This window comes from Rhamphochromis longiceps, linkage group LG4, assembly GCF_057381845.1.
Source record: "Rhamphochromis longiceps isolate RC_006_pf linkage group LG4, R_longiceps_female_GT1.1, whole genome shotgun sequence".
Classification (NCBI taxonomy): Eukaryota; Metazoa; Chordata; class Actinopteri; order Cichliformes; family Cichlidae; genus Rhamphochromis; species Rhamphochromis longiceps.
This window is the reverse complement of record NC_140560.1, coordinates 35,797,838-35,824,079: the sequence shown is the minus strand read 5'-3', so window position 1 is coordinate 35,824,079 and position 26,242 is coordinate 35,797,838. Positions and strand designations below refer to the sequence as shown.

The 26,242-nt window shown below is 46.0% G+C and overlaps 1 protein-coding gene across 4 annotated transcripts in view; it reads right to left on the bottom strand.

The window, feature by feature from the left end:
- The window catches only part of LOC146672215 (RNA binding protein fox-1 homolog 3-like), a 328,681-nt gene that overhangs the window by 9,009 nt on the left and 293,430 nt on the right, over nt 1-26,242 (bottom strand). For all 4 annotated transcript variants that reach the window (XM_085404746.1, XM_085404745.1, XM_085404748.1 and 1 more), the window contains 7 exons: nt 17,657-17,800; nt 11,425-11,478; nt 7,394-7,486; nt 6,654-6,714; nt 6,521-6,574; nt 1,536-1,668; nt 342-381 (listed from right to left, as the gene is read on the bottom strand). In XM_085404746.1, coding sequence (XP_085260872.1) covers nt 342-381; nt 1,536-1,668; nt 6,521-6,574; nt 6,654-6,714; nt 7,394-7,486; nt 11,425-11,478; nt 17,657-17,800 — 579 coding nt within the window. The remainder of the gene's footprint in view (nt 1-341; nt 382-1,535; nt 1,669-6,520; nt 6,575-6,653; nt 6,715-7,393; nt 7,487-11,424; nt 11,479-17,656; nt 17,801-26,242) is intronic.

Here is a 26,242-nt window from a genome sequence, read left to right as displayed (position 1 = left end):
ACAAGAAGAAAGAAAGCTGGCGGGGCGGCAGGGGGGGGGGACTTAAAAACCTCCAGACAAATCTAAAGGAATAAATGACCAAACTTGACATGGGACACTGAGTCAGGGTCTGCCTCTTTGCCAAAGTCTGAGATCATAGGAAGAAAAGAGGGAGAGGAGGGAGGAGCTGAGGGGGTTTTAAATTTTGTTGTTGAGTTTCTTGGCACAGTAGACGGAGGCCTAATCGACGCCGGCTTGGCAGCGAGGCTGGGGGCTGAGGAGATCACGTTTTTGTCTCCAGGGCTGGGCTTCTTGTCTGTTTTACTTCTGTTTCATCTAGAAGAAAAGTCAACTGTACTTACATAGATCTCTGCACCGTAGAAGCCATCTTGGTACACCACCCTGTGAACGTGCGAAACAGGAAAGCACAGTTAGTTGACTTGGACTGCATCCGACCCCACCGACTCTCAGCCTTTGCCAATTTTCCTATTTTGACCATTTGCAGGTCTGTGGGGTCAGCTCTTAGCAGCTTTAGCTCGCTGTACCACAAATAATGAATGACACAAACTGAAAGGTGTAACGGTTTCACATCCCTGTCCAATTTTCTGCTCTGGTAAAATTGTTTGTCTTTCCAGTTGCTGCAGTTGCTATCAGGAGGGCTGGCGGTGGAGAGGGAGGACAAAAGAAGGCAGTGAAGGAGCTGCGTCACATGACTAGGCTATATAAATCAACCGGCTGCCATCAGCAGCAAAGGGGTCCCCGAGTGGGAAGGAGGCGAATGGGGATGTGGGATTTCCAGTCTCAGCTGCGAGTCCCACCGCACTAAGACAGATCCAGATCTAATCACAGATAGACAGCTATGGCGGGGCAGCGGCCAGCCTCCGTCAGACCTCTCCCACGGCCACACAGACCAGCGCTGATAAGAGACGAGTGCGAGGTAGGCTTGCATAAAGCCAGGAGATCAGCACGGGCCCCGGTCACAGTCCAGTGAGATCTGACTGGTAATACACTATCGCAGCTCTCACCTTGACTTTGTCAGTTACTCCTTTGTCAACACACGCTGTACAAATGTAAGGACGGGCAGGGTTCGGTTATGTATATCCGCAGATAAAAAAATATGTAAAATTACAGCAGCAATGCTGCCTGGCTATGTTAGACAAGCGGGTTTCCTGCAGGAGGGCACGGTCTTGAGACGCAACAGAAAGATTTCTTTTAAATTATGAGTAGAAAAGCAAAGTTTGGGCATAAATTCAGTCGGAGCAGTCTTGGGTACAGTTTCATTCATACTGCAGCGTGAAATCTAACCAAACGACAGCTATCTATATAAAAAGTGTTCGTTGTGTTCAGACTACACAGTATCAGCCCAGTTACGGCCTGACACTGATGATGTCGTGTGCTACTTTGCATCAGGAGGAACAGTCCACAACACGCATTTTGTCTTGATGTCTGAAAGAGTGTATAAAAGCTAAAACTCTCAGCTATGAAAAGACAAAACTTATCGTACCAGACAAAAATATCATGCGACCTGAACCGGGCCTCGGAGGGTCAGTACTCACGCTCCGTAAGCTGGGATTGGTGGTGGAGGTGGAGCTGTGCGGAATGTGTTGTACACAGCCCGTCCCCGTCCCCGCAAGTGGGCACCCCTATAGGCCACCGTAGCGCCTGTGGCAGGGTAGGGAAATCCTGTTACTATAGAACAAAAACACACACGAGAAGAAGAGAAAATGACTTTCAGAGAACATCCTCGACTTGGCATTGCTTACCTTATGACAGAATACATTAGAGAGAGACGTGTGGCACTGCTTTCCCTATGACAGAATGCATTATAGGGAAGACAAGGAAACAATAGATTTAATCTTTTCTAGGTGCGCCTCATCGAGCACTCTCCCCTTTCCCAGCTCGCTGCTTTGTGCCGTACTCAGCAAGGATCCACATTTGCTGTACGCATCCTTTCCCGATGCCTGGTGAGGGGCAGCCTTGAAGCTGGGCAGGTAATGGATGCAATACCACTAGTTTCGCACCACGGCTTTTGCATAGTTTAGACACAATGGGCTAGCAACAAAGAGCAGCGGGAGGGTGGACGGGGTAGAGGTAGAGGTAGAGGGCGTTTCTCGGTGTCGGGCGGAGACGAACAGGCGGTAAAGGTTGTTGAACAACTTGACTAGACGTTCTGAACTTCCCCGAGGGGAAATGGAGCAGATGGGCAGGACAGCCAAGTCCCAAACCTCAGCATGACCCCCATCTCCAAACCCATCTGGGACCATCTTTAGCCAATCGCACAGCCACATGCTCTGTCCTCTGCTGATGGCTACCACTGAACGTGAAAAGGGTCAGTTGGGGTGAAAGGCTTCGGGGTGATGAGTAAGGGTTGGTGTGACGGTGCGACAAAATAGCCACGGTCGCAGATTAGAGGACAGCCGATGTGATCGTCAGCTCTCCACTTAACCTTCAATCGGTCCACTGGCTGTCTGATTACAGGCTGTGGAGGTGCATACAAACACACTGATCTCTAGACATGATTAAGCTGGCCTCTACTTTTCCAGCAATTGTAATTCCCTCACTGCTCCCTTCCCTCTGGTCTTCGCCCTCTCTCCCTCCCCCAACGTCTGGTCCATCACAGCACAGTCAGCCCCGTTATTCTTTATCCCCAGAAACGCCCCTTCGTCACCCTCTCCTCACCTTACTCTTCGCCTTATTCATTTCCGCGACACGCTTTGGATGAATTCATCACGGACCGCTTCACTTTCCCCAATCACAGATCACTCTGATGTGGAGCTCGAGTCTGATTTGGTTTGGTGGGGTGACGCGGTGCCTCGGCTGGGGTAAATAATGCGGGTTAATAACACGCATCCGGCCTGTTTCAGACGACCCGCCAGTCCCTCGCAATCTCCGACAAACTAGACTACAATGAAGATCCATGGCAGCTCGTAGGTAAGCGGTGCTGTATGGGTTTGTGCCTGGGGAGTGACAGCCTGATGGTACTCTGCCGTGTGCAGCGCCAGCCCTGCATTTGGTCGAGACCAGTGAGCACCCTAATGGACGATGCTCACCCTAGCCTCGCTGCTTCAATAAAGCTGACAGGGAGACAGATTAGTGGTGCTTTTAAAAACACAGAGAGCCCGGTTTAATGTCTTCTGCCATTAACATCACGCTCCATTAGTGGGTCCGCACACATATTCAAACTTTGCGTCTCATTTGGCCAGGTGACGCCCACCAATGTGCGGGGCGCTTTCTTTGCTGCCAACACACCCGTGGACGGCCTGGACTGGGACGGTGCCCCCTTTGCCTCCCGGGTGATTTATAACGCTGACCTTGACATTTAAATTAGTCCCTCCTTTTTTTTGGAGCAGTGGACATCTGAGCACGGCCGCTAAAGGGCAAAAACAATCCTTGATAGTTTTCGAGGTGCGTTGCCCTCTTCTTAACAAATCGCCGCTGTTTCTGGGCTCCCACAAAGCCCAATTGCTTCCTTCTCTTTTTTTTAAAATTTGTATGCAATATGCATGCGGTGATGTATGTGAATGTAAACTCATAATGAGTTGGCGATAGGCTACACTGCTTCAATAATAACCCATAAATCAAAGGCGCTGTCACACCTTGGTAAGCCCATGAAAAGCAACAACAGCAACAGCGTATGAGAGCGCAAACCTGGTCTAGCCACCAAAGTCAAACACCCTTTCCGGGAGGGGGGTTGGAGAAAATATGAGTTATGCGCTGAAGGGCGGCGGGGTCACGCTGCACCTCGTATGTCATATGTGTCAACTTGAGAGAAGCTCAATACCTGCAGAGCCAGTTGGACCCGAGGTAATCCCGCTCTGTGCCAATGATGGGGTCATAACCGGCTCCCATAAAGAAAGATCTGATTTTCCACAAGGTTGATCTCTCTAATACTTCCTGCTCAAATACATCGGGCAATGAGCACTTAATCCACGCACTGGGGACCAAAAAAACAGCTTAATCTAATCAAGAGTCTGGAGCTTAATTATCCCCCTAAAGTACACTCCAACAATGAGAGGATCTCTCTACATATGTTAAGATGGCAATTAGCCTTTCTTTTCTGTCATTTACACAGCTGGTAGCTTTTCACGAGTCCTCAAAAAAGAAGAAAAAAAAAAGAAACCTCCACCTTAGTCGCAGAAAAATATGAACTGGTGAATGAAAAGCTACTCATCTCCTGTCTTCCTGGGAATTAGCTGCCGAGAAGAGTCTCTTTGCGTTAGTCTGAGGAGAGCCGAGCCATATGAAGGGATTTCTAAGTGACAGCTGTCCATGGTGCTGAAAACATCCAGCGCAAGTTTGCCAATTGCAATAAGATGAGCTGAGAATGCAATATGCACGGGATGTGCCGCTCACCCTGACGAATGATGTCACATTAACAACAAATAACGTAAAACAGAGTCCCGACATTTGTGCCGTTTTTAGCTACACGCCTACTTGCTGCATCTGTATGGATGGAGCCAGACTCTTGTCATACTATATTTGGATAGCGGAGCACAGATTCTGGGGCTTGTTCTACAAAAGTTTAGCGCTCGCTAACACAGGATAAAAATGAGCACTGGTACTGGATGCCTACCAGCTACCTCACACTATGATTTGTGCCACAGCCATGTGCTATTGCCAATCCCTCCATCTGACTGGGAACCCCACTGCCATGCCTCTTTTTCTCTGGACCACACCGCTGTCCTCTGCCACCCCTTCAGCAGGGCTCCATGGGAGGTTTGGGTATTAGGTGGCAACGGAGAACACGGACCCACGTTTGGAGCTGGCTGCCAGTACCCTACCGAGAACCCTCCTACCCCCTCCTCCACGCAGAGGAGGAGCCAATCTACCCTGGAAGAGGTTAAGAGCGGGGAGCCGGTATGAGGCTCTCATCCGTCATTCTCCTGAATGGGTTTTGAGGACAATAAACCTGTAGCGCCAGGACGAATGGAGACGAAGTGCGCTGTCACCGAGCCAGGATTTATGGCTACCAATTTCACTGATCTCCTGCACAGAAATGAGGACTGATAAACAGTGATTAATCGCCTTTATATCCCATTTTACTCCCACCAAAAGTATATTAACTGTAGCTGTGATGATTTTGGAAAATGTCCTGAATGTGGTCATCATTTTTTTCTTTTTTTTTTAAAGGAAGAGTAGAAGAAGAATGCAACAGTCAACAAGCTGGTCAGAGTTTGTTTTTTAGCGAGTTAAAACAGCCTTTTGCTGCTCATTAGGGAGGTTTTGTTTCAAAAATGTATCTCTTATTTATGTTTCCCATCTTCCCAGCTGGCAAGCATATGTTGTCGTTTAGGCTTGGCAAACTCCAGCGCCATGTCAAGACGACTTGAAAAATTAGCAGCCAATAAATCACCCAACCCCTCCTGCTTCCCCTGCCTGGAGTGGTGGACCACACTCCCTCTGATTTATGAGATGATTTGGGAAGTGTGTGTGTGAGAGAGAGAGAGCGAAGTAGAGAGTGTGTGCATGGAAGAGGGGACATGTATTTGAGTCTGTGCTCTACATAGGTTATCTATTTCTGTGTGCTGGAGTGCTTTGGTCTGAGAAGCAGGGCAGGTGTTAGCGTTGCGCGTGGATATGGGTCAAGTGAAATTATTGTTTACGTAAGCTGAGACTTACTTAACGTCCCGATTTTCAATTTAGAGAAAAGGCGCCACGTTTTTTGTGCCTGAGCGTGCAAGAAGGAGAGGGACGAGCGTACGTTTGTGTGTGTGAATAATTATCGGCAGGAGATGTCGAAACTAAAGGAATGTTGGTGGGGGGAGGTGGGGAGTGGGAGGCGAGGGAGGAGGCTCGGAGGGGGCGAGGGGTTGGGGATGAAATAAAAATGATAGATGACTGCTTTCTGTCATGGACAGTTATTTAGAGGTTCGCCGTAAAGCTGTCCGGGGAATGAACAGATTTTAGTCTAATGAGCAGAAAGGAAAGCCGTTAAAGTGGCGCGATGTGCTCAGCACTTCTTCCAAATGAAATAGTACCATTTCCCCCTCATTAAAATGCAAAGGGTTCATATAACATACAGCAATAAAGCTGGCATGTCGAGGCAGAGAGAGATAGGGAAAACCCCACTGAGCTCATCTCATTCCTCCATTACCGAGACCAGAAGGAATAGCGGCCTTCGACAGGGTAGGTGCCAACAATATCGCTCACTCAATCTCCTTTATTCGGTTAGCTCTGTAAAAGTCAATCTGGCGCACTTGGCAAATCCATCCACAGCAGCAGCCTCCACAATCTGATAACAGTTGCAGGGGCGCTTGCTCTCGAAATCATTTTTTTTCCAGCGTTACAGTTGCACACCGCGCAAACAATGGCTCAGGCTCCCTCAGCCACTCAGAGAGGCTTGGATCATCCACTGCTTATCTGAGCCGCTCTCCGATTCACTTTGATTCGAGGGGAATTTCATGTTCAGTAGGTTCAGGATGAACCTGATTGTAGAAATTCAGGGGTCAGACTGGGACAGGCGGTGGCTGATAGCGGCCTCGGGTACGGTGCGATGCGTACAGCGGGAGGTGGAGAGAAAAACACAGAAAACGGCTCTTACCGGCATACAGTTCAGGACCGTAGACAGCTCCGACCACCGGATTCAGCTTCCAGCCTGGCGAGAGGACCGAAAGAAAAACTTGACTCACAGCGACGACTACGAGCGAACTCTTATCGTTTAGTTTGCCACTCACCGTTCGTGTACGGGTTGGCCACTTTTTTGTTTGTCATCACTCGTGCTGTCGCGTTGTTCACCTGTTCCAAGCAGCAAACACAAAGCCTGTGATTACTGACCTTTACATTTACCATCCGCGTATCCACGGCGAGCTACAAGCGAGCAGCAAACCAAGATGAATAAAGACGGATTCATAAAATAAATGATTATGTAAATTTGTTTGTAGCACTTTAGTGTGATTGAGTTTTGGTTCGCCCTTTCATGAATTTATTCATCATTTCAATTTTCTTACAGATGATTATATTACTGGAAAGAGAGGGAAAGCATGCACCAATTACCCACAGGTATGAATAATAATAATAATAATAATAAAAAAAAGCATCCTCAGAATTGGTTGGATAAACAGATGGATTCCAAAAGCAAAACACAGACAGTGCTTTGATTTTCTTCTATTGACCTGATGAGAACGGCCGAGTGCGGGCTCGGCTCGTCGTAAACAAAAACAGAATTAGAGCAGGCAACACTAAACGGTGGCGATAGGGGAATGCACGACTGATGGCATGCATTCACTCTGCGTTGACGTGTATGGATCCCGCATTCTGCCGAGAAGGATTTAAACGCACCGTCATGCATGCATACATTCAGGCACCACACGCACAGACAGAGCAGCTGCATGCTTATGCAGAGGTTTATGGGTAAGTTGAGAAGGCAGCAGGCAGGCAGAAGAGAAGATGAGAATAAAGGGAAAAATGAAAGCACCTCTATTTTGCGTCCCTCTACGATTGTACCGTTTAGTTTCTCCCGTGCACGATCAGCATCTGTGCTTGTTTCAAAAGTTACAAACCCAAAGCCCTGAGAGCACCACATTAGCCATTGGTAGAGAGACAAAGGAGAAGGAAAAGATGGACACACACACAGAGGAGGAAGAAAAGGGAAGGGAGGAGAAAAGGGAGAGAGAGGTGAGAAGACAGGAGTAGGTGAGCAGCAGAGTCGAGTTGTAAGCAGCCAGATTAATTAGAGGCAGTTAGTGAGGCGTCAGGAAACAGCAAACAGAGAGATCCGAGGAGAAGAGGATAACGGTGACGTGACCTCACACAACAACACCAACAAACCTGCCTGCTTTACCCAATTAAACAGCACAGCACCGGTGCCATGGGTGAATGTCAGGAAGCAGCGGCTGCCATAATAGTCGTATAATTATCTACACAACTTCAGCGGCACAGCCGCCGTCTCCCTTTGAAGGCGTGGGCAACGGCACAAGGAGTGAGGATGAATTCTCTGAACAGACACGTTAACTTGATCTCTGGCTGTTTCTTATTCACTGCACTAATAGGTGGGCCATTTTATGGAGGCGAAATTACACCGGCTCATTGATGCAACAAAGAAAAGAAAAGTGAATGGTGTCATTGCAAATATGCTCGTCTGTGATAGAGAAGAGCTCCGATATTGACTTTAAACCCCGACCAAAATATACCCAACCTCTCCAAACTCTCTCTGCCTGCCTCCCCTGGGGGGTTTGTCACTTCCTTGAGTTATGTGGACTGGGATACTGGACTCTCTATAGCGCAAGCTTTAAGATATTCTGGCCAAACAAGTCCCATTCCTGTGGTTTCTATATATACTTATAGAGGTATAGGCTGAGGGAGAGAGAGCATGGCCGGCGCTGCCTGATAATTGCTTGAGGATGTAATACATGTGAGAGATGGCGAGCGGAGTGATCTTGTATGCATACGCAGGATCTCCGGGCTGCTATTTCTAGCATAAATAACACGCGACCTGTCCTTGGGGAAAGAGAGATAAAGAAATAAATTCAAAAAAGGAATTGAGGGCAAAATTAATCCTTTGGACATTCACCCGACTGTGGTTACCCCCTCTATCTTTTTTTTATCATGCACAAATAATTAGCTTACAAGAGCACAGAGTGGAGCCACCATTTTTCAAAGGAGACAAACATATTGAATGCAAATTGCCAAAGCTTCATAGGAAATAGATTGTTTATTAATGGCCTGGTAGGTTCATTATATAGCACACAGAGTGCAAGAGGGAGAGAGGCATCATGGGTAATGGCTTTGTAGGGCACAAACAATAAATGCTTGTTACGGGCGGAGGAGACCGGTTTATCCGGTGCTCAATCTTGTCTGGCAGAAGGGGCTGAGTGCAGCAGCGTCGCCTGGTTCCGGGGCTCCCTGCACGCCTGTATACGAGCCCAAAGTACTCCCAGGTATGAATGGGAATCAATAGCATTCATGCCTCAACACCCAGCCAGGGAGCCTGTCGCCTTTATGAATGGAAAGCTGTGGAGCTTAGTACACTCTATTAAATGAACAGCTGGATGAGTAGCTCTCGGCTGCTCACACCTCCGCAGGCTTCACCTGTCCTGGTTGGGAGACTGATACTGCAGTAACGCATCAACGCTGTGGCCATTTTTCTGGCGGCTGGTTGGCGTGTTTACGAGTACAAATTATCTTTGAGACAAATGTAGAAATGATCCAAGGTGTGCAAGTTCACAATGTTGTTTAAGGAGGCGCAGCTTGAATTATAAGCAGTATTTCTTATTTTCTGCACGGGTGACCTTTAAGAACACTGCTGTCTGCATTCTGCGTTTTTCTTTGTCGGCAAATTGTACAAAAAGACAAAACTAAAGTATCGTGCTTCCTTGTATATCCCTTTGCCGTCCATGAATTATTAAAAACACATCACAGAGTCACCGCAAAGACCCACTGCTTACACATACACTGCTCTGCTACTGGAGATTGTCACCTGAGCACCAGGTCTGCAGCTGAAAATAGTCCCCAGCAGTAGTATTTACTTCCCTTTAAGTCATGTTTCCTTTCAAAAACATCTTAAATAAGGGTTTTGGTTTGTGGCCTTTTTTAGTTGTTTTGCACTTTATTTCCTCTCACTATAAACTTCTTTGCTGATGATACTGTGATATATGCCCCAATGATGTTTTGCAATTACTGCAGCCTCCTTTAAAATGCCTACCAACTGTGTGGCATTCTCCACCTTGGTGTATATGACTCTACCTGTCCTAGACTTTAAATGGTACTAACTGTTAAATTAATTGATGTTAAATTAAATCCATAGGTTGTTAATGTGTAACTATACAAATGTAGGATAATCTCCACATCTAAAATCTTTCCAAATTGCTGCAGAGAGAAAAGAAAAAGAGAAGAGCAGAGAAGAGATGGAGTTAGAAAGCCTCGCTGACTAAATTCATGAGGACGACGACCGGAGAAAGAAAAAATTATAGTATTAAGTTGTGTTTAAGAAACACAAACAAACAAAATGTATAATTTTTAAATTTTTCTACTAGTTTCCTAAAACACACAGAGTAATCTCTATTATCCAGCCATCTGTCAGTAAACTTGAATCTACACATTTCTAATGACGAGTGTTTCTATCATTGTAAGTCATCAGGGGCAAAAGCTTCAAATTTTAGTATTTTTAATATAACTTAGAACAGTTAAGTTAATGTAGCCTATTAGCCTACTGTGCATGTTAAGCACTTTTTACACATATATAAAGCACAGGCAGTCACACACTATGAAAACACTCAATTAAAGATTTCTATTCAACATCGAACCAACTCGTAAACACAAACGTCCACAGCCTGTCTTAGACAATCGAGATATTCAGTATTGTTCTGCGGGCCCATCAGCACTCCGGCAATTAAACCCTTCATCAGTTTTATTATTTATCACACTTAAATCTAATTAAACATTCTCATGCACTACTCTGGGTAAAAAAGGTTTCAGGTACTGCAAACTAACCTCAAACCGGAGACCGACGTTCCCCTTAGAGTTCCTAAAGCTTTATTATCTGATGTTTTTTGCTGCTGTTTTTATTAATTCCTTGTTTATTGTGTTCTTTTGTTTCTGCCTGCTCATTGTGTTCCTGTTAATGTTTTTGTTCTCCCTTGAAAAACAGATTTTAATCTCAATGAGAATGTCTGAATACATTAAAATTAGAAAAAAGATAATGGCCCGATGTATTGCAGAGGTGTTTTTTTTCTTTTCTAATAAAGTTTGTATCCTTCTTTTAAAGACGTTCAACCTCGGCACAAACCAGCAAGCTGCGACCCGAGTGCCACAGAAGTCAAAGAGCCGACAAACACCGCCAGTCCTCACCCCAACCAGTTTCTTTAAAATAACTTGTGGCCAATAGATGAAGCTCTTTTTGCCCAAAGTTGGACAAGTGTGTTAAAAGTAATAGATGTAAGAAAGAAGGGGAACGTCTACACAATCTTAAGCTTCACTTTAATAATTCAATTCTCTTGGAGGCAGCGTTTCGATCTGCAGGTTCTTCTCCAGGCGTGTATTTTCATAAACGTGGTATTAGCCTTCAAATTCATTTTAACTAAACTACATTTATTTGGTAAATATCACAAAGAACTTTGTTTTTCATCCGGTCTGAAACAAAATGATAAACCTGAATAATGTAGGACCTTTTCAATCAATGCCCAGGCTTCAAAGAGGACCCCCGTCTCTAAACAAGCAGTTTCAATTCCATATGCTGGAGGACCTGCAGCCTGTTGCTGGATTAAGTGAAATGTGAAACAGCTCAATAATGAATTGATTGACAGGGCTAATGATTCACAACTTGGGGGAGAGCTGCAACAAACAACAAAAACAATAGGGAGAGAGAGACAGGAAGGCAGTGGATGCAGCTCTCCAGGACCAGGCTTAGAGACCACTACTCTCAGCCAATGTACACACTACACTAATGCCATCATTAGGAAACAGAAGAAGTACATGGTAATGAAGCAGCTGGCGTTCTAGTTCACTTACCTTGGATCCTCGCTCATTAAAGATAATCTCCACATCTAAAATCTTTCCAAATTGCTGCAGAGAGAAAAGAAAAAGAGAAGAGCAGAGAAGAGATGGAGTTAGAAAGCCTCGCTGACTAAATTCATGAGGACGACGACCGGAGAAAGAAAAACCATTAAGGCAATATGGAAATGGTGGTCAATTTGCATTTGTTAGCTCAGCAAACACTTCTTGAAGCTCGCTGGCGTGGTTTGAAAAGAGAACTCGTAGCTGTCTCTGCGCGTCTCTCGGTACTTTACGAAATGAAATCACAGTATTCGTAAAAGTACTTGATCTGTGATTACGTGGCAGTGTTTATGATGTAAGTTTGCTCGCCTGTTTCGACACAAAGAGAAGAGCGGCGTCGGACGGTGTTTTGATGTCGTCTTGAGACGCGGACCCCGACACCTCCGCGATCACCTCGGGGAAACTTGCTCCTTCGAGTCTTGTGAAGAGTTTAGTTGATTATTTCTACCTTTCTCTCTGTTTATAGAGCCTCCTTCTCTTCTATTCTTTATTCTCTCATCCTCTCTTTGTTTGTGTGCTCTCGCAGTCAACAGGACCTAAGGGCCGGTCCCCGGGGGTTAACACGCTGCAGCCTTTCGATTTTAACAGGCCTGCCTTCGGATCATTAGAAAACAGAGGAATGAAAGTAAACTGTAAGTTCCTTTAATGAGTGGAGTGAGAGCGACTTTTAATTGCTGTCTACAATGGCTGTATTATTTCATTAAAAGTAATTACCCTGTCAAGCGGTCCGCGTCGCCTTCATTTCAGCACAACAGGGAAGAAATGGGCCTTTCCATGTGGTCGACACTCAATGGGAATGGATGGATCGTTTGACTGAGCCACTAATAGGGGTTAGGAGGAGCCGGCTATTATCTGGCTGGAGTGAGTGGAGTGGACTCCAGGAGATGAGCGTTTATGGGTTAGCGGGAAAACGTATGTTTCCCCTCATTTCAAAGAACGCAGCAAGCTCAACGCACCAAGTCGCCAAGCCAAAAACAGGCTTTGTCATTTAAATCCACCACAGGGCGTGTCCTCTCCCCTATGCGTCTGCTCGTGTTGAAACTAGTTCTATAGATCCTAGACGCACATCTGCTTCATATGGCGCTCGGCTCCACTGATTCGAATGGGGAGCGTTGGCTCGATCACGCACGCAGGCATTTATATCCCAGCGTGATGCCCCTTTCTCGCCTGAGAAGACAATGCTTCCCCCACGCAACGTGCAGATGCTAATTGTTTTAACCGAGCGTAATGGGCTTGTGGCGTCGATTAATTAGTTTCAGAGGAAGTCATCTTTGTGGATTTCCACATGGCGCTGGGGACTGCTCGCTGCTCACCAGTGATCTCATGCACTTCTATTCCCACCCACCTACTTGCTCTCAATCTCTCTCTCACACACACACACACACACACACACACACACACACACACACACACACACACACACACACACACACACGGGGAGAAACAGCTGCATCAGCAGCCCCAATAAACAATAGCTTCAATGGGAGGAGTCTCCAGAGGGAGGACAAGGGAGAGACTGATGTCATCTAGGAGGCTGCAGCTACATGCATCCATCCATAGATTAGAAAAACCATCCAATATCTGTATGAAAATAAAAAAGCATTAAGAGAAGCATCGAATGATGATACTGGGGGTTTGCATGTTTTATCTAATTTATCATGTTTCAATTACGGCTTAACTGGAGCAAATCATTCCCGTGCTTTTGAGACATTTGAATGTTTTTATTTGGTTTCGCATTTTTTTTTGTACATTATAATCTGCCCTCAGTACATAATGGGGTATGGTGATTGGGCAAAAATATTAGTGACTGATTAAATACATCTGCAGTTATTTTTTTATTTTGCTGGTTTTGTGTTCTGCTTCCTAATTAAAGTGCAATTACTCAATAGAGCCACAAGAGGGAGTCTACTTCGGTTTTGTTGAATTGAGCTAGATTGGAGAGTCGTACATAGACACGATTAACAAATGTCGTGTTGTTGTCCTGTCTGTGTTATGTAAACAAAGCACCCGCGTGGAAGCCTGCTCTGAGTAAGTTCAGTGCTATCACGGAGCTTATGCTACGTAACCAAGCTGTTTGTTTTCATCAACGCTACCACGTTTCAGGTCGTGCACCCTAAATATTTACGGATCAGAGCAGAATAAAAACAGGATGGGAAATGTACCAAGTAGTTGCAGCAAACAGCTCCTTTTTCCGAGGCTGATCGTGCAGCACCCCCAACTTCTGGGCAATCACTTTTGTTCACATTGGTGATGGCCACAGGTTGACCGGTGCAAGGCATCCTGCCTCCAAACAAGAGCGCCACGACTTGGACTGATTGCCGACAGCTGCGTCACTGAGTTTCTGTTCCAAGGTTCTGGCTGAACTGAATGCAAGTCGTTACTGTGTTTTCTGTTTAGTGTGAACGTCTGTTTTCGGCAATTTATTCATCGTATTATCACAAACTGATTGCACATAATTGCCAACCTGACCCCATTCAGGTTAGCAGTTAATTGGGGTCAATTCCCAACTTGAATGGCCAGCTTCAATTGCAAACTGATAACAGACTGACACCGTCTTATTGCATTTTTATCAGCGTCTCGATGCATGAATTTGATGACGACAACCGACTTCGACGACTGTCAGAGATGTTCTGTGCCGCTGACCATTTCAAAGGGGATGACACTGCACCAAGGTTTTGTGGTAGCGTGACTGCACCATTAAGAACACAGGTCGTGCTTGTATGTTCAATAACAGGGCTGTAACTTGACTCTTGGGTGCTTTTCCATTTATTTTCTTTGTAAACCACAAAAGAAGAGGCTACTCGGAAACAGCTCTGGCTAGACAGCGTCTGTATTTTAAGAACACTAGTGTTTTTGTCTTTCTGCACTTGGAAGTGATAATCGACTATATTTACTAGACCTCAAGCTTCCAAGTGTGGAAGCAACAAACAAGATTGAGGCCCTTGTGCCTCCACCTTTGATTAGCCTGAATATCTTTAAGCTCTTCAGAAACCTATAATTACGCTACGGCGCCCTGTGTATTCAAACAGAGCACGCTCAGGCGCAGTGACAGTTGGAGTGGTGGTGGTGGGTGGGGGAGTGCAGAGGTCCTGATTGCTCTGGGGAGCGCTGCGAGAGCCCTTACGCTCGCTGCAAGAAGCACTGCTGAAGAACCCAGTCACACAAACGAGGGCACCCTCAAGCAGCGCAGCATGGGCGCCGCGCAGAGCTCACTCGCGCTTGGAGTGTTTTCATTTCCCCCACACTTACTCACTCTCAGAGATCACAGTTTCTAATTACTGATTAACGTCCGCTGCGGTTGCCCTAATGAGGCCTTCATTCAGCGCCTCGTTAAAAGCTCACAGGTTTCTCCACACCCTTAACCCTGTGATGTCAGGGTGGATTTCAGGTCCTCCCTTCTCGTTTGAACGCCGCCTACCGTTGTCGAAACCTTCGTGGCGCTCAGCGGAGACAGTTTCCCCGTGCCGTGTGGGAGCAGATGGAGGCTCCTGGTGGGGGCTTTGCTCTGCTGTAGACGCCTTCTCTAGTGAGCCGTGCCGCACTTCCACTCTCTCTCTCCTCTGTCTTCCCGCCTGCATGTCTGTGGCCTTCACTCATGCGTAACAGTAATGGCGTATTGAGCCGGTGGCGCTAGAGAAGCCATTAGAGCTAGAGGGATGAGGCTTTGCACGTGCTGATCGCACAAAGGCCCATTGTGGAGGCCATGTCAGAGGGTGGAGCAGACCAGCTATCGCCTCGCCAAGCTCGACCCAAGACAATTGATCCCACAATTCTCTAGTGTGCCAACCACCAAGAATGAAAGGAAGGTGCAGGTAAGAGGAGGGAACGGGCAATGTGGGTGAGAAGGGTGATTGAGGGGGACTGGGTGGGCTGTGATCAATTCTGTATCATATATCTGCACGAGCCAGTCAGGCACACAAAGCTTCCAAGCTAATTACTGAGGTGATTTGGATTCCACACGACCTGCACCAGAGCTGGGAACAATAAAGCCAACAATCAGAGAGAGAAAGAGAGAGCAAGCACGCAGCCATGTTGTCTGCAATTTATAAAGCCACAGCCACGGCTCGCGAGTAATTAATATCATCAGCTGGATGTTGTCTTCATAACGACGAGAATTAACGCCTCTGGATTCTAATGGTCCAATTAGCGCATAACATTTAAAGTACATTTTTGGCAATCGTCTCCATTCAGATCCATTATCGTTATTGAATAGGGGATGTTTGGTTCAATTGGTATCGAGGCTTTTGTGAGACACGAGGGTGAGCTGTTGAACTGTATATATTGGCTCATTAATTGCAAAGAGACAGAGAGAGAGAATTTCTGTGGTGGACCTCTCGTATGTTGATATGTAATCTCATTGCATTTGTCAGCAGCTGACCGTTCTGTGTGTAACTTCTAGAAAATAAGACTGTTTAATGACCTGTGGAGACTACCCATTGTATACGCTCTGATATACGAGAACAAAACAGAAACAGAAATTAAAGTTAAATCTGTTTCCCCCCCATTTTCTTTGTATTTGTCCTCATATTTTACGATTAAAATTACCCTCACGTCAGTTGTTCAGGGGACACGGTAGCCTAAAAAAAGCCCGACAAAGCGAGCCGCAGCTCTCTGGGAGAGCAGACAAAGATGAAGAGTAAAATCATTACCGCACCGGGCTCCTCTAACTTCTCCCCAGTGCCCAACCTGCAGTGCAGCGATGAGTTCAGCTGTTTGCTTTTAAAAACTCAGAAGACACTCCTCCTTCTCCCCCTTCTGACAATGTAGTAATCAATGCATTAACTAGATGACAGTTTAAGCGCTGGCTTTGCTCATTAAATACGCGTCCTGTTGTGTGGTTTAGATTGTTTTCCCAGAAGCTTCATACTCACTTTAATAAAGATATAATAATTTGCTCTGACTTTAGAGGATGCGCTCTTTAATTAGAGTGAGGTGGGACCGCTCAAGAACAACAACTGCTAGCATGTCAGATTCTCGAGTGCTGACCTTTAACTTTACATCCAAATACAATGTTTTTCATATATTCTGCAGAAACTTTGCTGTCGGTTTGGTTACCCGAGTGAGCCTGTGTGTTTCAGGCTTTGTTGTAGGATCGTTCTTCACATTGCAATAAACAGTACATACACTAATACAACAGGAACCTTCTTCAAGTGCCAGATTTTTGATTAGTTTTTCTTGCAGGGAAACTATTTTTAAAGATGTCCCAACTTGCACAAGTGGACACCGAGCATTCTGATTGGTGCAAGTGTCCTGCTAGTTATTATATGTAGTATCCCCCAGTTTTGGCAAAAGCATGAAAAAAAAACCCAAAACAACCCCCAACCAGTCACAGCTATAGCTGCCCAGAGCTCGGCTCTGCCGGAGGTCTCTTCCTGTTTAAAAAGAACTTCTTCCTCCCCACTGTCGCCACATACTTGCTCTGAGCGGGTTATCAGATCGTTGGTGTTCTCTGTCTCTCTAATATTGTCGGACTTTTAACTTACAATATGAAACACCTTGAGATTTAATTACAATGTAATAAAATAAGTTAAACCACAGATATTTCATGTAACGTTAAGACTCATCCCGTCATCTGTGGTCGAGCAAGACGGAGCGTGGCATCAGGAAAATAAAACGGCATCTTCTGATTGTTTCAAAGCAAACGTGCAGAAAAGTGAAGCATTGCTGTATTACACGTGCATGTAACTGAAGGGCTTTAATCTATTTAATGTGGCTGCTCTGCTGTGTGTGTGTGTACTGCAGCTCGGCTCTGCCATCCGAAAGAAATGCAGATCTGCAGCTTGGCCCAAACACGGAGCAGAGGAGAGAGACAGAGACTTCTAATGTGGCTCCATCATGTTGGTGCAGCATAAACATGCAACATGTTTACAAAGATGCCCAACAGACCAATGATGTTCATGCCTTTGTGCTTTATAGTTACACTTCCCACTGAATTAAAAAGAAATCCAGAAGCAACAAGAATTAATCTGATCACATCCCAGTAACAATGAAGATATGGTTTAAGTAATATAACCCCCACAATAAGATAAAAGCAGCGAGAAAGTCATTTATGTAACTGGGGGGGGGGGGGAAGCAAAAACATTTTAGTTCCTTGGAAAAAGCTCCTGGGATTCAAAGTTCTGGATGGAAACGAGGCAACGGCAGAGCCAAGGTGTGATATTTTGAAATTTTTCTCCGAGGTACTCACCCCAAACATTTGCCTTAGGTCAGGGTCCCGGAAGCGGAAGGGAATGTTGGAGACATGTAACCTTTTGGGCTGCTGCTTCTCTGAAGAGTCTGAGTGCTGGAGCTGGAGCTGCTGAGAGCCCTCTGTTTGCGTCACATCATCTGTCTGCCAGAGGGAAACAAACAGAGGAAAGACACAAGCTGCTCATTAGCTGCTACAGTATACTGTACCTCCTGGTCATGAAGTATAGGAGAAGAGGGGGTTGAAACAGGAGGGTGGCAGGGTACGGGGCGGGGTGGGAGGCCTGGCTGACTGACTTCCTCGGCGTCTGCTATTTTTCAATCGGGCGAGAAAGCCAAAGCGATAAACAGCCTATGACTTATAGTGTCAAACCTGAGGTTGTGCATTACAAATCCACTTATTAATCTCTTGCACTTAGCTCTTGAGCAACAGGGAAGATTGAAGGCGCTGACAAAAAGGCGTGGATATAGATCCCACAGAGCCCTGACATGTCTAGACTAAAGACACATTATTGGTGACGTTTGCACACAGCCATCAGAGTGCGAGGCCCAAAGCCCTCAGCGTTGTTGTTTCCATCATTATGCGAATGCTGCGCTGACATTTCTATATAAATGACGTGTCTGATGTCAGTGACAAATTCCACTTGTTTCTTTCTGTGACACCCGTGATGAATTTCACCGAGGGTGCTGGTGGCTTGTCTGTTTAGATGGACCTCGTATTTGAGGCAGTTTTATTTTCTATGGACGAAACCTCATTGGTTAACTGCTCAGCTTATCCTCCCTTCGTATGCACTGCTCTGACATCGGTCCGTCTTTGTATTTGGTCAATAGGTTGCCGGTAAGTGTTTTCTGAAAATGTGTTTTATGCAAATTGATCAAATGAGTGGTTTCTGACCTGCTCGCTCTGTGGTTAAAGTTTAAGCCACTAAACATTTGGCTAAAACTATCAAAATATTCGTTTTAGATGGTAACAAACAGCATCAGTATATGAGCAGCAAGTATCGAGCTGGAGCCAGAAGCATAGACTGCATATAAAAAATGGATGTTAGCTGTTGTTGGTTTGTTTTTTACATATGCCATTTTTGAGTGGATTCCTGTTTTAAAACATTTGGTTTGAGATTTAGAAATGTTGACATCCACTGGGATGCGTGCAACCTAAGGATGGATCCTCTTTCTGTGGAATATTCAATGACTTTGCATATTAAATAAAAAACAACCCATCATAGAAGAACTGTAAGGCCTGATTTTAAAGGTAACATCTTGATGTTTCTGTAGCTGAAACACAAACCAACCGATGTGTTTAAAGTCGTGCTTGAAGGCAGGGTTGGGAACTGTATTTTCCCGAGAGGCCACATGAGGAACTGGGACTCTTGTGGAGCGTCGCACCGATGAGTTTGCAAAGAGGGAAAATTAATAGTGAGCAGAACTGAGTTCAGCTTATTGGTGTGGCCCTCCACGAGAGTCCCAATTTCTCATGCGGCCTCTTGGGAAAATAAATAGCCCAGTCCTGCTTTTAAAGCCTACTCTGCTTTATGTTCTGTTTTACTCTAAATGGAGCCATCATTTACAAAATGACCATCAGGCTATGAAATGACAAAAATAAAATTAGGGGTTAATTATGCAGAGAATAAATCACAAGTCAAATCAGCATTTTCTCATCGATTCTGTAAAGTCTGACATCTTTTTGTCGAAAGGTGAGTCGCTTCCTGCTGGCCATTAAACAGAATCCAGGTTAGCTTAGCATAAAAAATAGAAGTGCCAGCTGTTCAGCAAACAGCAGAGGTGCAGTGACGTCCTGGGGTTGTGACAGTGGTACGATATCACTGCACCAGGAAACCTACACTAAACTCTATCACCTCACACTAACTGGGCACATGAACAAAGTTGTGTTTATTCATTTGCACCAGAAAGCACAAACAATAAATAAAGTATATATTAAGCAAAATAAACACAAATGATCTCGTTCTTCTGGTGACAGTGATCTGCATGGTAAACAGGTGAGGTACACATGGGGGGGTCTGCATGCACTGGCGTCATATGAAACACGCTGGTAATAAAGGGTCACACACAAACACACACAGCGTCGTAGGTGTTGGCATTTCTATACTTCAACTCTGGAAAGTGCCGACTGTTAGTGAGCGACAAGAAGTGAACTACAAGCCATTCACTACAATTTCAAATAAAGTTTTAGTGTGAAGCAGCACTGCACAATTCCTATTTGTCTCTCAGAGAGGAAAAGTAATTGCTCTCATGACCACAAGAGGTCACTCATCAAGAAAAGATAAATGCTGTGGTTTTTTTGTGTGTTAGAGACAGTGTCCATTTCTCAAAAGCAAGCATATTAAAAAAAAACAAACAATAAAACGAAGGCTGATTTAGAGCCAGAGCCTCTGGTAAGATACTAAATAAAGAAACGGCGAGAGAGGAGAGGGGAGAACGAGCAACGAGAGAGTGGAAGTGGCAGATATCGAGAACAAAAGCTGTTTGAATGTGATATGTAAACTGCCAGGTCTCCTGGGAAGTGCTCTCTGAGCATGACACACACACACTATGCTCTGACTGGGAAGTCACATACACGGATGCAATCTTGTACTGATACAGGCGTGAAAAGAGAGTAGGCCGTAGCCAGAGTACAAGCGGTTCGAATGACACGCACGCACACGCCGATAACCCTCACGCCGCTCCGAGGCTGTCAGATGGCTGCAGGCCTCTCGTAGTGATACATTTCCCACCATTTAGGAAATGGGGTAGGGATTTATTCATTATAATTCATCATCACAGTATTATCATTATCATCATGATCGTAATGATGATCGCCTTTATTATTCTCATTATCATAATCACAATCTCCACTGTAATGGCCGTCATTTATTTGGTTTTTATGGCCCATTCCGAGATGGTGACATACATTGTTAGCAGTGACAGTTGTTTGATTCAAGGTCCCGCTTTGTCTTCCCCTGCAGCCGTACAGGTAGGGCGCACTCGTGGCGGCGGCTTCCTAAGTCCCGCCTGCTCTGACCAGAGGTTAACAAGTGATAGAGGACGCGAGAGGCGGGAAATGCACTCGGTCGGCCGGCCGGCTACTAAGGAGTGGATTTGTGACAGAGAGAGACGGGTGGACGGGTCTTAACTCTGCCGTGTCCTCGCGCGCTGGAGGTTAATAGCCTGAGTAGCCATGTTGGGCCCCGGGGGTGACACATTGCAGACAGATGCCGGGACCGTGGAGGGTGACAAGGTACCACAGCCCCGCGGGTCAATCTGTTTCATCGGTCACACATGACACTATCGACCTTTAGCGTATGTTGCCAGACTACAGAGCACCGCTGTCCTCCAGCTCCTCCGCCCGGCTTTTTATCACGGCAGGCACAGTCGCGTGTTTGCAGACATCCAGATTAACTTTGGCTCGACGCTCTGACAGGCCAGCGGCACACCCCGACACCGGGGGCAAGTACACATATGGAGAACACAAATACTGAACGCCGACTCCCGAGCGCCTCGGACCGTGTCCTGCTAGCTCAGTAACTCCGAGTGTCACCGCGATCCGCGACGGCTGCCTCTGCACGTTGCTCCCGAGGCTCCGACCTGCCTGGTTGTGAGACGCTGGTGCAGCAGTGGAAAATAATTACTTCCGTATTACCATAGGAGGCCACCTTCAGCGGCGCTTTACTGTCCCGACAGCTGCTGTCACGGGCAGGAGGCGGCGGGATGCAAAACATGCCGTCACCGCCAAAGCCAGCAAACCTAAGAGTGAGAGAGCTGTCAACTCCGGCAACTCTCCGGCTTCCTGTTCAGTCATTTCTCTAAAAGACTCCCTTGCTGTTATTTGCAAATCGCCTGCAAAGTGCTCTGCTCAGCACTTTCCCCCTCCTCGCAGAGTGGCATTACAAGAGCATAATTGAAACTATCTGATTGGAATGCTGCCAAGCAGGTAGATTACATCCGATTAAATAGGAGCTGGGGTGGGGGGTTTCTGAGTCTTCGCTCTCAAGAATTATAATGCCAGAGGTTTAATTCATTATTTTCCTTTTCCAGTCCTTCGCCGTTTGTTTTCTTTTTCTAAAGAAGCTGCAAATATAACCTTTCCATCACCTGAGAGAGCAGGGAGTTAAGTGTGGAGTGGAGGATCAGCCCCCACCACCATCTCCCTTCGATTCATATAAACAAGTCTGAGATGGAGGAGTCATTTTCAGCACGCCGGCAACACCGAGACCAATAGATTGTCTTTTGCGATAGGCTGTTTCGGCGCTAATAAAGCTCAGAAACGTGAAAGTCTCCTCTCTCAACTAACTCTGCAGAATCAAAAGCTGAGAAGCCCACTTCAGCTCTGAGGTATGTTTTGGTTGGTAAGAAGCATCAGTGGGGATAAATTTTACATTTAGGGTTGGGCTCACTTGCATCGGGTTTGACAGCTAATCCAAACTGTATCACTGCACTTGAGGCCAAGGAAAATATCGATGACGCATGTGTAATGCCCTCGTGGCAGCCGGTATGAAAACCACACACACAAGACAGATGCTGCCGGTGTGATGTCACCCACTACGTTATGGATTCTGCATTTTAAAGCCCGGACATTAGTGTTTTGGCCGCTTCCATCTCGCTTTTCTTGAGCCAGAAGCCACATTTAGACCCGCGGGTGAAGTGCCAAGTTATCAGCGAAGGCTAGCGAGCTAATGTGACAAGCTGCATTCATTAACTGTACAGGTGCATCGCACAGACAGAGATATCTGCTTTTAGCGTGTTAAGTAACAAGCTAAAAAAGGGTACTAAAACACTATAGTCACCAAAATTGGAGCACAGACTTCTTGGACCATCTGGTGCATTAACCACACAACGGGCCAAATTATTTGTCAGATAATTCCATTAAAATGCTCCAAAAGGCAACAACAGCACAGACGCAGTCGAGAGGTCCAGTTCAGTGCCTCTAATTAGCTGAGAGGAAGCCCATTTTCTGGACACCGTCTGGGCGATGATTGTGGTGGCAACACATGCTCATATTTCAATCTATTTAGATTTTGAAAAGGACATCTACGTTCTCTTAAAGGTTATTTCTGCATGTGGTCTCGATTAATTAGACCGACACTTCGACAGCGTCACAAGGTCTCCTTCACGTTCGTGACGTGCGTCGTGTTGGTTTTGTGCACAACTCTGTGACTCGACACATCTTATTGTTCTGAAAACTTTTAAAAACACACCAGTGAACCTCTGCGTCGGACCGGCTGACGTGCATCTTCATTATAAAGGACACACTATGTACTGTAGCTGGGAACTCTTGCTGCTCTAAAGACTCACTAGAGACCCGACTCCGCATTAATGCACAGCTGAAAATAGTCCCCGACAAATGCGTTGTTTATCTCACAATTGCTAAAAACTACGGCGCCCAGATGTTTCGGGACATTACCGAGCCTCTATATTTGTGAGCGGCGTTTCTGTGAGTTGCGTCTTGAGAGGGTTCGGGCAGCAAGCTTTGAGAGACGGGCTATCGTGCTGTCAGTTTTGGCCTTTTCGTGGGATTCACCCGTTTGCTGACGATAATAGAATAACAGCATCCTCATCCTTTAAACGATCCAGGAGAGTATTTATTTTAGGGAACACTGAGGATATCTTTGAAAAGGGAATTTACACCAGGGGGAAGTAAGCGACTCCTCCCACTTACAGATAACACAGTCATCCCCTTTTAATGGCGGCCTACATGCTGCCATCAGCAGTGTCTCTGAAAGCTACACCCTGGTGGTGTCTCGATCCCTTAAACACAGCTTGTGAGAGATGAGCGTGTGTGCGTGTGCTCGCCCATGTTTTCTGCATGCCCCTGTGTGTTTGTGTGCGCGTCTATGTTATCACAGTCCCCCAGAATACCCTTTGGAAAGTCTTCGTGCCGCTGACACGGGCTGTGAAAAATCTGGAATTGAGTGCTGCCCTAACGCCACTGCCTTAATTTGTTATCTGAAAAGAGAATGATTACTCATGAAATTCAACCAAACCTCAGACTATTTGAACTGAGCCAGATAACGAGCTCAGTTTTTTTTTTTTTGCTCGAGCAGAGCTCCTTGGCAGCCCTCTGCTACCCTCATCTCTAAGGATTTGGAGAAAGTTGGGGGCTGCCTCTCTTCCTCAAGTCGACTGCTTTCAAGTCAGCTTGTTTGAACATGGCACAGAGCGAGGTCCCAGAGGTCTGACTCTGGACAACGCCACCTTCCCAGTATAGACGGTGGACTGGAGACACAGAAGCAGAGAGAAAGAAGTGGAGACAGTCCCCCTGCCTCATTAAAACATACACACTCTCCGTTCTCTGCAGGGAATTCGCACAGAATCCATACGTTTCACTGAATTTTCTCTCTCTTGACTCTTTTTAAGTCTTTAAGTCGAGAAGATGTGCAGAGTAAAGCATCGTCGTGGGGTAGAGGAGCTGAGCGCAGCAGAGTCGAGTCAAGGGAGGAGGAACTTAGGGGGGAGATTCGCAGCGAGTAGCTGATCTGCTCCCTCAATCTGTGTTTCTGCAGGGTGCCCTAATCAAAGGCGCCCGGGCCCGTCTGTGACACCCACAGCAAACAGGCTGGGTCTGTCATTAAAGCTGGGGAACGCAGCGGTGGGCGACACTACCCCACCAGCCCCGGGGATTAGACTCTCTGTTTACACCCCACTAATCTCGTCCCTCCGTCCTCTCGGAGAAAAGACGGGTGGAAGTGAGGAGAGCGTGGATGGAGAGAATGAAGATCGCGCGAGAAGGGGAGAACATGAAGGAAGATGAGGCGAGCTCTCATCTCTCCATGGCCACCATCACTGGGCTCTCTTCACAGCGGGTGAACAGATGAAATGAAATCAAATGCGAAATGGAGAGAGAGTGGAGACGGCGAGCGATAGAGAGCGGAGGGGAGTGGTGGGAAGGAGGAGGAGGAGGAGACTAAACCTCCTGCCAAGTCTCTCCTCACTTTAAATTCTCGTGTCCCAGCCATTACTGTAAGTGCAGCGCATAACCACAGAGCGGTCCGAGTGCGTCGCACAAATCTTCAAATCAAACATTGCCACATTACAGGCCGATGATGATACGACGTGCAGTGCTATCGCCCTGCTTATGCTGTATAAGCACTTTTCTGCCCCCAAATATTCATGGCTGCACCGTAATTGTGAGGCTGGGAAAAATCGAGTTATTAAAGGTGCTCTTCATGAGCGACCCCGATGCCTCTCAGCAGGGCTGTGGCCTCACGCTGACCTCTAGCAGCAGGTGTTTTCATACTAAAGGAGAAAAAGAGGTACGCAGGTCCCGCTTTTTTCATCTCTGCCGGCACTATCCGTCTTTCTAGACGCGCCTCTTAAGTTCGAAGCTAAGCGTTCTCCCTTTTATCTGCATCTACCCCTTGTGAAGGTAAATCTCAGGTCAAGGCATTTTATGTAAGCGCACAAGAACGAAGTGTATGCTATATAATTTAGAATTTCTCTCACAATCCGTTGCCAGAGGTTTGTTTTCTCCTTTGAGTGCCAACGCTTTAGAGGCATGCACTCTCATGATGGAGTGAAAACAGGAGCATTATCATGTCCTGGCACAGACGACGGTGTCTTATGTTCGAAAGAAAAATCTCAAACGCCCGGGTGTAGTTACAGATAATTAGCTGATTTCACTAAGCAGCTGTTGGTTTTGGCTGCTGGAGAAAAGTGCATCTCTTTCTTTTGCTCCTTTAACGGAGGGAGAAGGGCGTGTCCTCCTTTCAGAGAGCCTGAATCATTCATGTCGAAAGCATGTCAAATCTCCTTCACGCAAATAAATAAAACAGCTCAGGTTGACATGTTTTTCTGGGAGCCCCCTAATGGTTCTTCAGATATGCGCTTTCATTTTAGCAGCGCATCGTCAGGCGCCGAGCTTGGCCTGAACATCAAAGCCTGCTGCTGCTGCTGCACATGAATGTGCAGCCGTGCGACTCTCACTGTTAACCCTCACCTTTTAATAACACGGGCTGTTTTTGTGTCTGTGATGCAGGAAACATTCAAATTAGTGTCTGAAAAAAGAGGGGGGGAAGAAAAATGACCTAAAAAAAATGGGCAACAAGGGTTGGGGCCAAAAATTTCACTTACTACTTATGTAAACATAAGAGAGAGAAAAAGTTAATTAAGGCTTTTGAAAAATGCAAATATGTTACAATAACAAAAATAGGCCAGATTTGCATGTTAAAGTAAGAATATGCAGCTTTTTCTGAACAGTAGAAACAGTGACCTCTGTGGCCAGAACGGGTAATTACAGGATTCTGGTGCATTCAGCTCATAGACAGTATACAAAACATGGGTGTAGCAGTGATAATCTCACATGTGGTTCATTCTGGGCTGGCTTTTTTTGCTATACATACTTTTTTTTGAACAGGATATTATGATAACTGGACAAATTCATGTAGTTATATGAGAAAGCAAGCGAGTTTAGTCACCTGCCTGCTTTCCAAAACAGTATTAGTCAACCAAACACGCAGTTGCTGATAAGTCCAAATAACAGACTAATACTATAAGTCCTCACACTAAAACTGGACTGCAGACGTCTTAGACAGACCTAAAAAGCAAGCAATAACAGTCTAAAGTTGGGTATTTTAACACTGAAGCGTATGTAGAC